General features: G+C 36.4%; 1 protein-coding gene across 1 annotated transcript; it reads right to left on the bottom strand.

The window, feature by feature from the left end:
* Window positions 1-90: 90 nt before the first annotated feature.
* LOC137394636 (adhesion G-protein coupled receptor D1-like) lies at window positions 91-13,925 on the bottom strand. The gene is made up of 12 exons (XM_068081388.1): window positions 13,828-13,925; window positions 13,260-13,434; window positions 11,328-11,549; window positions 9,673-9,891; window positions 8,148-8,407; window positions 7,315-7,381; window positions 6,587-6,754; window positions 5,105-5,273; window positions 4,126-4,279; window positions 2,768-2,915; window positions 1,193-1,273; window positions 91-574 (listed from the first exon to the last, which is right to left on the bottom strand). Exons 1-11 carry the CDS (start codon window positions 13,919-13,921, stop codon window positions 1,225-1,227), a joined length of 1,725 nt encoding a protein of 574 aa, XP_067937489.1. The 5' UTR covers window positions 13,922-13,925; the 3' UTR covers window positions 91-574; window positions 1,193-1,224.
* Between the last annotated feature and the right edge of the window lie 1,470 nt (window positions 13,926-15,395).

Raw genomic sequence — 15,395 nt, 5'->3', positions numbered from 1 at the left:
ATCATTATGGCGATTATTGTAGAGTTCTTGAAAAGCAAAACAATTTTGATGCTCAACAAATCCAAATTCCTAGAAGGAAACTCTGATGCTTGTTGATTCGACCACCCTGTACAACTTGACTAAATAATGCGTAGTGAGCAGCGACACTGAGTGACAAGTGACACTGAGTGACAAGTGACACTGAGTGACAAGTGACACTGAGTGACAAATGACACTGAGTGACAAGTGACAGTGAGTGACAAGTGACACTGAGTGACAAATGACGGTAAAAAGGCTAACAAAATAGAAAAGCTTTTATGTCAGTTTCATAAACTGAAGTCAAATTGCACATCTACTCTGAAACAGACTCAATGTATGTATATAGTATTATAAAAATGGATGAAATATAACATAAATTTTATTTACATTTGAATGGCATTTTACAAATTCATACATCTAATTAAAGCCTTGAGTTTTATGAATGAAAACAAGTGCAATTGTGGGTGCACCAATAGAGATAACTGACAAAGCTGTATACTAGGAACTGTAGACTGACCAAACCTTGCACAAGATTCTTCTATAATAACCAGTAATCCTACAAACAGAGAGCATAAAAACGGTTGGATAAATGAAACAATCTTAGGAAACAACCATACATGAAGGTAGAGCATTTGAAGAGAGAAGGTGCCTGTATAAACGCCATGAATAATGTACAGGAATAGAATATGAAATGCCACAGACATAAACAACATAGACATAAACACGAGTGAACACATCGCTTTAAACATTTAGTGATCAAACTGAGCTTGGGTTCTGGAAATTAAATAATTTACTCGCTGCCAGCATTCCTACCATCAGTGGCAGCTATTAGATTTGTGACACCATTTTGACTATCGGTGAATGAAGATTGGTTTGATATGATTCAGAGTCGAGCAAGGATGACAAAATGGCCCGTACAGAGTGAATGATTTAATCGCTATTCTTTAGATATCCAGAATAGTTTGTCACCTTGATGACTCAATGGGATGTTTTAGGTGAGTTTTAGCATGAAATTGTGAGTTTGTAGTATTATACTATTGGCACTAGGGAAAACTGCTGCGGTATGAATGCAAATAACAATAATATAGTAAAAAATACTGAGAAGAATCATGTTAACTTTTAAGCCCAGCGAAGAGTTTATGAAACTTTTATGCCTCTTTCCACCAATTCTCACCTGAGAACTTTCTCTGCCGATTTATTCAGTCTTCATTCACCAGTTGATGTCTTTACTCTTTGTGTAAGGTCATACATTGCCCTACAACATCGGACAACTCCAATTATTAATAGAAAAATCACAAACCGACCGATGGCTATTAGTAAGATGTAGCACTTTTATAAAGGAAAAACTGGAATACAACAGAAGGCTGTAATTCCTATTGTGTAGTGCCAAGGCCACAGTAGGAGGTGATAGACCAGCGGTGCTATCTCTTTCAGAGTAACAATTTTATTTTTTGAAGCTAATTTAGCGAAATTCAGTCTTTCAGTTTATGTAGTGGTAGCACAACTTGCATTGTCTATGTAACTGTTATGACATTCTCCTTGACATATATTATAGCCCAAGTGCCATTGCGTCAGATCAGGTAGCCAAGAGCAGCCTAATATCACCTTTCCATTAATTAAAACCGGAACAAAATAAAAAACTCATACATTCATTTAAAAGATGCAAGTTGGACTACCACTATATAAACTGAATTTCAAAACGGACGCATAGTAAAAACCCACTGTAAATGCATACAAATCCTATCATGCTGGCTGCCGAAATTTAACTAAGTTACATTCATTGAGCAATCCATCTACATGGAATAAGATCAAAGCTAACCTCTGTATCAAGAAACAAGCTGAATAAAAACCACTTTTTACTTTCAGCTTATGATGTTTTACTATAAATCGTAGCAGGTTTTTGAAAGAATTATTTTTTCTTTCAGGCTTTTGAAATATACAGTTCTGCAATACTCTAATTGTAAGAAAATATTACACCCCGTTTTCTATCATGGCAATATCGACAGGTTTAAAGGGTCCTTCACTCGACTGCCATTTCAATAGCTCTGCTACTCTTCCGCATGCCACTGCTTCCCCTCATTCAACTAACCCTACCCTCCTATCGTGCATCGAACTGAATGACTAACGACTGACAATTTGTTCAACCACCAGCAGTGTCGATGTTACACACCCGCAATGTTATCCAACAGACTTGATAGGCTAATGAACACATTTACCTCAAGATGTTGTAAGTAGAATAAGGTAAAGGTTTTGAGTCCAATCATTATTGTCAGCAGCTGTGCAGCACCTAAACTCTTATGCATTGACTTTTTACAACGACGGTCAAGCACCTGCTCCAGTCATCGAATGTAATTGAGATAAGCAAGCACCTGCACAGGTACTCACCTACAGTGTAGTTAAGCTAAACAAGCACGTACACTGGCCCTTGCCTAATTGAGCTAAACAAGCACCTGCATCAGAGCCATTGAGTGTAATGGCTCAATGGCTCACTCAATGGCTCTGACCTGCATTGGTCCTCGCCTAAGCGAGCTAAACAAGCACCTGCACTGGCCCTGGCCTAGTTGAGCTAAGCAATCAACTAGATAAATCCTCGTCTAGTTGCGCTAAGTACCTGCACTGGCATTCATCTAGCTGAGCTAAACAAGCACCTGCTTACTAAATTAGATGAGTCCTCATCTAATTGAATAAGCAAGCAACTGAACTGGTCCTCATCTATTTGAGTTGAGCAAGCACCTGCATTGGCCCTCACCCGTTTGACTCACTAGCGACAGAGCTGCCTGAACTGCTCTGCTCCATCTTGCTTTCTCCTTCATAGCCTGAGTCTGGACAGGAAACCTGATGTTTTAAGCCTCCCAGGTTAGGGCCAAGCTTACCCTCTACCAGATCATTTATTGCATCTGCAATAAATAGTCTTATTGGTCATACATTACAACTAATGCAAGACCAAAATTAAATAAATCCATGTTTAAAATAGAATGTTTAAAATTTATAATGTTCATTTATAAATGAATATGACTTTTTAAAATTGAATATCATTATAAACTGCATATAATTTACGTTGTTTATTAAAAATTTACCTATTATTTTGTACATTCTACTGAAGTCTTTTAAAGTCTTAGAGAATATATATCTACAAGAAACTTTTTGCTTTCAATAGAAATGAACTCCAATATTATATTAATAGCGACTGTATTAGGTATTATTATATATCATACTCAATTATCTTTGTAAATAAAATAATCAGTAACTAAAAGATATAGGAAAATAAAGATGAGGGCAAACAGTTATTAAATATACTTTAGATAATATCCAGTAACTACATGCATATAATGAAGGTAGACCTCACCCCCTCCTAACAGACAAATAGAATGTAGGTTATATCTATAAAATCTCCAACTTATTAAAGCTGACATAATTTCGCAGCAATTCCTTAACTTATGGTTCATCAACTGTTGTGTGAGCGCTGTTATCTTAAATGTGCTAGAGGAGATAACTCTTACTAAAATACAAATGGCACGTATGTTTATAATGCAGGGGCATATGGAAATGGCTTGCATACTATGATGTTAGATTTGTGTACAGACACGCATGTAGTTCAGTATACAAAATAGATTATAACCTTTTGACGGACCCTTTCTGGGGACTCAATAAACCTGCTCAGTAACATTAATCCATAAAAGGAAAGACACGAATACTATGGATAATGTGTTATTAGCTCTACTATCAGCACAAGGAAATGATTCTGTTAAGATGAAAAATGAAGAATACATACTTAATAACTTGTCAATACATACGATAATTAACTAATCAATTTTCTATCAATTGTGAACTGGACTCAAAAACTCTGACTTGTAGATGCCACAAGTCAGATGTGAAAGTTATGCAATCTACGATCTAGCAGGGCCCGCGGTTGCCTAGTATTTTTTTTCAACGTGGGGTCATGGCCTTCAACGTGGTCATTGCCCGTCAAGCAAATGTAATTTCTTTTTAAGGCTAATTAGAAACTAAATTAGATTTCATAATTAAAGTTATAGAATACACGAATAGCGTACAACTATATGTAAAGAGACAGTAAAGACAAGCTTTTCTCCTCTCTCGTCTACTCACCATCAGCAAGTTCTCCGCTAACTTTCGGTTTCTCAAACAAGAAAAAGATTTTTCTAAGCACATCTGGCGGACCAGAACTGCCGCAACTGAAGAGAGAGTTGTTGGCTGATTTACTGGCGCGTTTGGCTCTCTTGTGCATGAAGGCAGACCTGACCTACAATCATCAGCGTTTATTAAATATTGGAGCCACAACTCCAAAAATAGAAGCTTGTTCTCATCCGCTACCATTCGCATCAGAGTCTTACCAGCCAGTTATATAACCAATAATAAATTATACAAGTATCAATGTTTATAATTCCATTAAATATTCATCACCAATTTTGCTTCTGCTGTATGTACTAAAACTTGACTCATTTGTCTACTCTATGCGATAGAACGATCTTATAATAGACATCTAAAGCATGAATAATATTGGGTACCACTTTACAATAGACATATAAAGCATGAAAATTTCATGCTTACGTATTGCTATTCTATTAGTGTGGAAATGTGAAGTCAATTCAAAATTGAGTACAAATTTTGTTTTCTTGCGTTTCCCTCACAGGAATACCACAGCTCAGAAAAGGTAATTTCCAAACATATAGGAAATAATTGCTGACCAACTTTGAACCATTCATTGTCAACTATGAAATTAGGCTATTTCGAAAAAAAGCATTCTATGAAATTATCAATGTTATCACAGAAAAAAATTCTTACAAAATGGTGCCTGTGCAGTGTTAAAGATTGGGCTGTGACATTAGCTTTATGACAAAACAAATTAACCAACACGATACATGAGATGCCTGCATGATGTTACTGGATATGATCTTGAGCAATAGCAACTAAAGTTGACAGCTGTAAGCATGATAAGACATAAACCTAACCCAATCTGCGTAGCAGTCTCTCAAAAAGCGCGAAGTGACAACTCCTTATTCTATGCATAATTTTAATAACAATGAACCATGCATGCAAATGGTATCAATAAGAGCTGGTGACATACCTCGCTGCTGCCGATACAGTGAAATAAGAATATAAAGAGCCCTTGAAAAGTGTTCAGTATAACGAAGAGAAACTCAAAGGCTTGGGTATATTTATGCACCACCATCAATCCAAACAACCAGTTGGTGCCGAGAAGAGGTGTTAATATAACAACCGCTTTCACACCAGCTCTGCAGAATAACACCAGAGTAAGTGAACCCCTTTTATAGTTTTCAATTATAGTTTGGTACAAGCAAGCGATAATCTGACATTTTAATAACCTACATGTATATGCTAACATAACATCAAAAGATTTACAAAGGAATTACATTTGCTGAAGGAATGATGAACTGTCCTAGAGGTCTTTATCGCTACTCAATGAGTTCAATACTTTAACTTGTAATTTTTATTAGCTATTCAATAATATTATAGGTCCTCAGATGTGTATGGCTGTATGGTGTTTGCTTATACAATATGACAAGTAGCAAGGAAGGAACATTAGAGCAACAATACACCATGCGTTATGCAGCGAGTTGTGTCATGCGTTATGCTGTGAGTTGCGCCATGCGATTTTGCAGACATTGCAGATATTAAAAACGGCTTGGCAGTATTGGGCACAGCCGCAGTATCATCAACAAAATCTTTGGAAAAATAATAACAGTAACATATCGTACACCATCGGTCACTATATACTCCGATCTTGTTAATTCGAATGATAATTCTTATAACTAAAGCTCATAATAATCATATAAAATCGAATAATTATTCTTACAATTAAATATTGTAATAATCTTATAAGAATCGTTAGAAAAATATCGTCATTTCCTTTACTTTCACTGCTTTGGACATCAGTTGTAATACCAAAGCACTCATTATAAGTGTCCAAAATGTCAGAGTCCGGTAGAATCGGCAAAAAAGAAACGATTACTTTTCAGTACTTCTACGTTAATTACAGAAACCTTCAGCTATTGGACAATGCCATATACTGGTGAACTGTGCACATTTTTTTCGTGAAATGCGCACGACTTAATGATTCTACTCTCTGTCGCACGGCCTTATCGGCGTTTCGTTGGCCAGTCTTAAGTTTGATTAAAAAAGGCTTGACAAATTTTTATTGCGATTTTAGGCCAAATGAATCTGTCTATTTATGTATAATCCAATCAGATGGGTTAGTTTTAGGATATTGCGTCAACTTTTCAAAGACTTAGTTACATATTTATATATGTTTATATGTGTTTTGTATCATTATTATACTTAAACGACTCTACACAAAAATGGTTAATTTTTTTGATGGGATCTTGGTACAAGGGTTTGGTAACGGCCGTTGACGGATAATTTTTCGGGAGTCGTGTGCGCATATTCATTTATCATAAAGCAACCAAACATTCGCTTCGGTCGTGTTTGGTCGTGGATAATATAAGATATTCGTGCTAATATCCATGCATATAAAAATACACCTTGTATACGGATTGACCAGGTGCTATTAAACCAATCAACGGCTTACTTGACAAGAATGATGTCCTTGCGCTGCTCCTGAGACAAGGTGGGGGACTTAGCAGAGCTGATGACAATCTTAATCACCCTCGCCATTATACAGAGATTTATCAGTATGACAGCGCATACTGGACCAATGAATGCCCACACTAATCCATCTTCTCGTGAAAGCCAGCAACTGTAACGGGTACCAATGCTATAAACAGCAACTAGTTAATGTGAATCTTCTCACGTAGAAGCCTTTTAAACATCAACAGCTTGATTATAAGAACTAGGGCTTTCAATTACTGCGGTTAAATCATGCGGTTAACATTAGAATCAGTTGAAAATCTAACAAAAAAGGACAACTCCTAAAACTGCTGAAGACTATTAAAACAACCATACAGTATGCATTGAGAAAAAGAAATGCGTTGGAGAACTGCCTGGTTTCAACCAAACTTAGAAAATGAATGTGTTAAAGCAACCTTATGTAGCAACTCCGTGTCTTTCAACATACAATAGAAACTACAGAGCAACAGAGTTAGTATGGCTTATACACAGAGAACAGACTGAATCAAACACTTGTGAGTGGATTGCCACCAACCATAACTATCCTTATCAAGGAACAATGAGAGCTCATATTGACCGTGGTTCAACCAAATTGATCACTGATAACTGCCATTATTTCATATGCTATTTATCAAAACAGCATTAGATATCTGTTTGTGAGACTTGCATGCATCTAAATGTAATACTCACTATGTCTCTGTCCCGTATTCATCTAATCTGACGGCCATAGACACACCGACTATTAATACTGGTGCACCTGCAATACACAACAGTGTCTATGCACACATCTACCCTCGAGTATAGCAATAATACAAATATGACGTTGTCTTAATAAATGCGCCTGAAAATATGGTAAATTTCAGAAAAAACTGAATGAATAGTTGAAACTAGATGAAATATCTCTATAGATATGGAAATTTTATATTGTCTATGGGGTTGCATTACCATCAACTTGGTTATAGCGTCATCAGTCTCTGAATATAGCTGTCTTCTTATTACTATAGGGATATGTCGCAAGATTTTTTGTATATGAATGAGTTGCAATCACTCTATGGATATGATTAGCTACAATTACTCTATGGATGCAAAGTAACGGTCAATAAGCCAACACTAGATCTACATATATAACTAGGTGACAGTGTATCTCATAATGCTGCCAAGTATTCGTATTTGTTTAGCAGTTCCCCGAAAAGTTATCAAACTGATTCTGTGTCTAATGCTCATCTGTCAGCACTCCTCTGTCAGTCTCACTGCTGCCAGCCCAACAGCTTCCATTCCCACAGTTGCCTCATGTGGCATTTCTACCTGTTACATTGGTTCTAGTTCAAATACTGCCAATCACACTGCATATTCAATTTTAACAAAATACTCTGCAGCTATGTTATAACTCTATGCTACTTTTCCAGTGGACTGAGAAGTGCTAAGAAAGACAACTCAAAAAATTAATAAAAAGTTAGTTATCTACATGTGCTGAACTCTACATGCCTTTTCTCGATAGCTTATAGGAAGCCATTCATACCCACCCCATCCTACAGCATAGAAAATGGCTCTATTAGATTTCCTTTCTGAGTTGAAGACAGCAATAATCTTGAAGTAGAGCTGTAGACCCTCACAGAGCATCCAGGTGAAAGTAGCCGTGTAGAAGAGATGGAGGAGAACAGCAGTAGCCTTGCATAGCCCTATATTACTCGTCCTAGTTATACCTGCGACATGTGTCAACTGTGCCAGAGCCAACGCTACTATCAGGTTCATGTGAATCTTTTTTCGCTCTGTCTTCAGGTTGCTATTCAAATGGAAAATGGCCTTAGTGAATAGGCATACATAACTTGAATGAGCAGCAGATATAGCCTAAGGGAATATACATGCATAACCTTAGAGAATGAACAAAATAGTAATAGACAGACATAGCCTGAGTAAAAAGACAAATATAGCCTGAGTGAAAAGACAGAACATAGCGTGAATGAATACATATATGTAGCCTTAGAGAATGGTGAGACAGCCTGAGGAAATGGACGTGTTTTGGCGGAGAGGTATACTGAGCCTGAATGAATAGACAGGCATAGTGGGAGTGAATGGGTAAACTTGGCATAATTAAGCGAAAGAAAGAGCTCAATTGCCAAATATAGCCTTTGATTAAGGAGTGTGAGTTGCCTAACTGGCGAGAGAAGGAACAGCAAGATGTGTATTCCAAAAAATAAGACGGCTAATGTTGAGAAAATCTAAACTTCAGCAGGTCAAGCATATAATGATGTCAAAATTCCAAATCTATCCAACAACCAAATCACACTGAAAAGATGATAGACTGGGGTACATATCGACATGCAATGAAAACATGATAAAACTTAATTTTAGAATAGAATTGAGCTGAAATTGGATAAGATATTGATCGTTGATTACATCCACATATATAAATCTCAAAGTCTGTCATTCGGTCTTTCCAGCTAGAAGTATAGCTAGGAATGAAAGATCCGCGTAGTGCTGCATTTGATCTTGGAACCTCCTGCTCACCAGACAATAGACTAATCAATTAATCTACACCAGATGCAATGAATTCATTAGGCAATATGAGCATCTCACCATAGCACTCTGCTTTACGCAATGTCACCAATACTTGCTCTCATTGCTCTTATTAGTAAGTTTAACAATACGGATAGTAGCATACTCAAATTAGCCATTGGGAATGTGCAAGGCTAATGGCAAGTGGCAGGTAACTACATTACTTGCCACTGTTTATAAGCTTTTTTGATACCCGTGCAACGCCGGGCATTCGGCTAGTATAGATGTATATGTACAACATATGCAATTAATATTCTTACTATTTTGAAAGCAAATCATATAGCACTTTATTTTGGTTTAGATTTGAACTCTGGCATATCTTTGATCTCAAAATGACCAATGGTGAAAATCTACAATCATTTGTTTGCTTCTTTAATATAAACCATTTAATTCAAGGCACACTAAACACTAGTTATGGCCTGTGCTCAAAGTGCAAGTCTCAGTAAACAATATATTTTAACTAATCCAGTCGAACTTATTAAAAGAACTCACTCTAGGTAAATAAACAAGCTGAATGTGATGACCAATGAAATGATAGATATGGCGCATCCTATCTGACCAATGACAGTAAGAGCTTTGCCCGCCGGTGAGGATGGATCTGTCATGTACCCTGTGTACTGAAGCAGCACTGAAAAGCTAGTCAGATGGTCACATACACATCTGATCTGGTGAGAATCAACTGTAGTGCTGCATCCTGTAGACATCCATGTCCTGTGTAGCATAGGACAACTTCATATACTTAACAAAACTGAGGAATACAGGCAGTTTGTTTGCTGGCATATGTGAAAGGATTATGAATTAGCTTAATCTACATGTGATAGCATCACATCTCCTATGACTAGTACTGTGATTATTACACCATGCATTTGTCTCGTAGCTTGTAACTAGTAGTTGCGTGTATCTAATAGTAGTAGCTTGTAGCTAGTACATGTAGTAGTAGCTAGTAGTAGCTCGTAGCTAGTAGTAGTAACTAGTAGTAGTAGCTAGTAGTAGGCGGCAATTCAAGAAAAATAAACTGTTCTAACTAAACAAATTGAACATCTTGCTGAGGCAGTACTAGTGATGCCTCCAAACACTAGAAGCTAACAGCATAAGCCAACACATTATTATAACACCTTGACTTCACCAATACCTTGCTTGTTTTCAAGACCAAGGTGTCATGATGATGAGTTATTTATAAGCTGAAACGACTGAATGATTTAAACATATCAGTCACTTGGTAAAGAAAGGTCACATATACACCCTGACTTATGCTATATCTAAAGCTCACAAACAGGGTAGACAACTTCTCAGTAAAAGAAACAGAAATGAGCAAACAGACAGTATCTGTGGATGCAATTTGTCAATACAGTCAAACCTCTTTTGTCAATACAGTCAAACCTCTTTTGTCAATACAGTCAAACCTCTTTTGTTAATACAGACAAACCTCTTTTGTCAATACAGACAAACCTCTTTTGTCAATACAGTCAAACCTCTTTTGTCAATACAGTCAAACCTATTTTGGCAATACAGTCAAACCTCTTTTGTCAATACAGTTAAACCTCTTTTGTCAATACAGACAAACCTCTGCTTACAAGCATTTCCACATAAAAACTACGAACAAGTCAAAATGCAGTAAATATTGACTTTATACTGAGTAAATTTTCAAAATACAAAAACTGATGTATTATAGTTTGTTTGATAAGTGTAAGTAAAAGGTCTGAAGAAAAGTGTAAGTGAAATGTAAAAAATATAAAAATATATGGGCTAAATTAAAAGTCTCCACCTCTCAATTGTTTGAGAAAAGTTGTATCTGTTTGCCCTGCAGCATCAGCTTCTAGTTGATTCAACTAGAGAGCAGATGATCATCAGATTGAAAGTACATATACACTGTACACTGTACATATACACTGTACATATACACTGTACGACTTTATATAGTAGTCTATAATCATCGCTAGAACCTGTCTGCTACAGACGAGATAAACGCAATAAAAGACACATGATTGCATGTTTTATGAAACTCATATTTAAAATTACATGATACATATTACATAATACATAATACTGATTACAACTAATAGTGAGAGACAGAGTAGCTAAACCAGGATGTGTAGCCATTTGGTTAGTAGATATGCAAACCTTGTGAGGGTGTAGGCAATACTTACTGTTGCGAACTGTTATAAAACACGCAGTGCGGCACAACTTCTGTGTAGGGAAATAGCCTTGAGTCGAACGGATTTAGCAACAACTCTTTGTTCACAGACAAGAAGATCTCTACAGGCTCAGTTAGCCTATCCATGTAGCCCAGGGAGCCAAGGCCAAATGAAAGAACCATGTCAATCAGTGCTTGCTTCAAATGATTCGCTCCTGTGTCCACAAACTCCTGTCTGGAATCAAAAGAAGCTGAAAATTGTGCCAACAATATTGATTCTATTAATATAAGAATTTTTGGCTCTATATTGATGAGACACAAGCCTTTTGATGTCTGGTAGAATTACAACCTGATGCTGATGAACCTTTGGAAACCTTGCATTAACCGCACTAAACAAATATCAACATTTCTATGATATCAAACTATAACAAGACCAAAATTTGACCACCTTGAAATACACCAGTACCAAAGCCATAAATCGTATCGTCCCGTGTGCAAAGATATTTGTAAATGGCTGGAGCCAATTGTTGAAATATCGTTCTCAAGATTTTATCTCCAAGTGATAATTCTTTGCAGTCAGTTTGCAATAACAAAGATCTGCCTACACACTTACCTCTAAACTACACACTTACCTCTAAACTACACACTTACCTCTAAACTACACACTTACCTCTAGACTGCACACTTACCTCTAGACTACACACTTACCCTTAAACTACACACTTACTTCTAAACTACACACTTACCTTTAAACTACACACTTACCTCTAAACTACACACTTATCTCTAAACTACACACTCACCTCTAAACTACACACTTACCTCTAAACTACACACTCGCCTCTAAACTACACACTTACCCCTAAACTACACACTTACCTCTAAACCACACACTTACTTCTAAACTACACACTTACCTTTAAACTACACACTTACCTCTAAACTACATGGCATAAATCAATAGTTTCAAGTACACATTATCTAGCAGAGACAACACCTGGCACAAGAGCGGTGCGATTAAACAAGAAATTGCTAAGAATATGACAGTGACTTAAATCTCCAGTCCCTGAGTCAATGAAGCAAATACAGTCACACCTCGGAATATGAGTACCCCAACATATGAGAAATTTGAGATACGAGGAAAATTCCAAACAAATTCTTGCCTTGAGATACAAGACCAATTTGAGATGCGAGCATACGAGGCAGTTCTTGATCTGGTTGGGTAGGCAAGAGACTGCTTATGAGAACATTATTGCTCAGTTATTCTCATCAATCAGTTTGAGAAAGTTAAAAAATATCAGTTGAAAGTGAAAGTGAGTCAAAATGAAAGGCAAAAAAAGCCAAGGCGGAAGAAGATAATAAAAATGAACGTGATGACAAAATTAGAATTAGTTTAGTGTAAAATGAAACTTATCTTTAAGCTTGTATTTAGTAAACTAAATTCATTTAGGTTAAATTTAAAGTTTATGTTACATTACGAAGCATCACAAAAGTGTAGCATACAGAATGTGTTGCCATCAAGTCTCTCTCTATCTGCGATTAGTCTACCACTATCTGTCTCATAGGTAAGAACTCCATACAGTACTGTACATAATAATGTTACGTGTTACTGTAGATCATATTCACTAGATAGGTATTTATTACTTTGTAAGTGTAGATGGTAAATTAGAACAATTAATAACACAATTTTCCTTTGTAATATCCTGTTTTGGGTAGCTTTTCCGTGGGTAGGAATGGATCAGTTTGTATTTAGTTAATTTGTATAAGAGAATATGAATTGAGATACAAGAGAATTGATATACAAGCTTGGTACTGAAACATATTAGGCTGGTACGTCAAGGTATGACTGTATTGGAATCTTTTGTAAAATGCAATTACATGTAATCGTAAGTTATAAAATACTTGTTATAATTAGTGCCTCGCCAACCTAGACTGAGTTACTCACGTGATTTTAGGATGACCGAGCAGATGTCCAGCCTTATTATGAACAATAGCCACCATATTCACCGACATAAATCCATTAAAAACTTCATCTGGTAACGAGACAGTCACTTCTCCGTCTCTAAAGTCGTAGCTGGAAGTGTTATGAACAGATGGTTCCAACATCTCTGTTGTTATGCCTAGAAATGTTTCGAATACAAATCATCACTGCAAAGTAACCTCACATTAAAAACAAGTAAAAATTGTACAAGAGTTGTCTACACAATCATTGCTCTATAAGACTGACAATTCCAAAACTGACGAAAACTACATTATTAAAAGGCACTAGGGTTGCATCAGGTGCCAGAAACAAGAGAGATACATATTCAGCTAACCACCAGTGCAAGGATACATCATGTACTGGCTATCATACATCCAATTCACATCACTTATCAAAAGCATTACAAACCAACATAGAACTTTGCCGTCTCTTAGACAAGTGGCTGGACAAAGAGCTGAATAAACAAGGTGCAACAGAGCCAGAAGAGTTGAGTGTTCCAGAATAAAAAGTAAACAAACATGGAGAAACATACTGAAGTGAACCGCTTCTTGTCTTGTAGTGTTCTCAAGAAGTGCCCCACACTTTCTTACAATCTCTTCCATAGGATCAAGCAATTCACTGAACATGTTCGACACCCACTGAAACAATCAGACCAAATTAAGTGATTCGGCTGTAGTCAGACATGATATCAAACACAACAGTCAGCATGATTACAGGAGGTGAAGGTGAATCGTAGTCTATCATCAGCTGCTCTGTCATAAAATACTGAATTCCATGCAACTTGTGACTCAGCTTCATAGATCGATTTGCTTTTATGACAACAACTGTGCTTACTTGAATATTCTTCTCATACTTATTCTACACAAAATTAAGAGCCATGCTCTTTTACTATTCTATGGAATGCTAAGAGTTATGCTCTCTCTTTTATTCTACACAATGTCAAGACTCCTGCCCTCTTACTATTTCACACAAAATTGGGAGTTGTATTCTCTTTTACTATTCTAAACCAGACTAAGAGTCATGCTTTCTTTCACTATTCTACACAACACACAAAGTTAAGAGTCATGCTCTCTTTTGCTATTTAAAAAAGATTAAGAGTCATGCTCTCCTTTACTGTACTATAAAAGGGTGAATTATACTGTTTTTACTATCATGCATCTTGATGACAGCTACTGGTTACAAGCGTATTTCTAGAATGTTAATATTAAAAACTACTAAAGAACTCAGGTGACATGATGGTGAGCTAATCAAAAGGTGAAAGGACTGAGTGTATCAAACAAATCAGTTTGTGAAGAAAAGTCATATCTGCACTTGACTTATGCTACATCTGAAGCTCACAAACAGGGTAGACAACTTCTCAGAAAAAGAAACAGAAACGAGCAAGCAGACAGTATCTGTGGATACAATTTGTCAATACAGTCAAACCTCTTTTGTCAATACGGTCAAAGCTCTTTTGTCAATACATGTAGAGTCAAACCTCTTTTGTCAATACAGTCAAACCTCTTTTGTCAATACAGTCAAACCTCTTTTGTCAATACAGTCAAACCTCTTTTGTCAATACAGTCAAACCTCTTTTGTCAATACAGTCAAACCTCTTTTGTCAATACAGTCAAACCTCTTTTGTCAATACAGTCAAACGTCTTTTGTCAATACAGTCAAACCTCTTTTACCCATCTGATCGGATAATACATAACTAGACAGATTAATTTGGCCTAAAATCGCCATTAAAACCTGACAAGCCTTTTTTAATCAAAATTAAGACCGGCAAACAAAACGCCAATAAAGCCGTGCGATAAAGAGTAGAGCCATTAAGTCATGCGCATTTCACAAGAAAAACGTGCACATTTCACCAGTCTATGGCATTGTCCAATTGCTGAAGGTTTCTGTAATTAACGTAGAAGTACTGAAAGGTTATCCTTTCTTTTTTGCCGATTTTATTATTCGATTTAATTATTCGATTTTATAAGATAATAATAAGATTTAATTATAAGAATAATCATTCGAATTTACAAGATCGAAGTATATAGTGACCGATGGTGTGCAATATGTTACTGTTATTATTTTTTTAAAGATTTTGTTGATGATATTACGGCTGTTCCC

Source organism: Watersipora subatra, chromosome 4, assembly GCF_963576615.1.
Source record: "Watersipora subatra chromosome 4, tzWatSuba1.1, whole genome shotgun sequence".
Lineage (NCBI taxonomy): Eukaryota > Metazoa > Bryozoa > Gymnolaemata > Cheilostomatida > Watersiporidae > Watersipora > Watersipora subatra.
The sequence above is the reverse complement of the archived record's forward strand: the minus strand, read 5'-3'. Positions and strand labels throughout refer to the sequence as shown.

Bases quoted from the DNA above. Each gene is read 5' to 3' on its own strand.
- LOC137394636 (XM_068081388.1), bottom strand. From the start codon at position 13,921: ATGTTCAGTGAATTGCTTGATCCTATGGAAGAGATTGTAAGAAAGTGT. The intron at 9,892-11,327 runs GTAAGTATTGCC...TATGCTACACAG, and splicing joins TTTTATAACAGTTCGCAACA to GACATGGATGTCTACAGGAT. The intron at 1,274-2,767 runs GTGAGGGCCAAT...CCGATGTTGTAG, and splicing joins GTCGCTAGTGAGTCAAACGG to GGCAATGTATGACCTTACAC.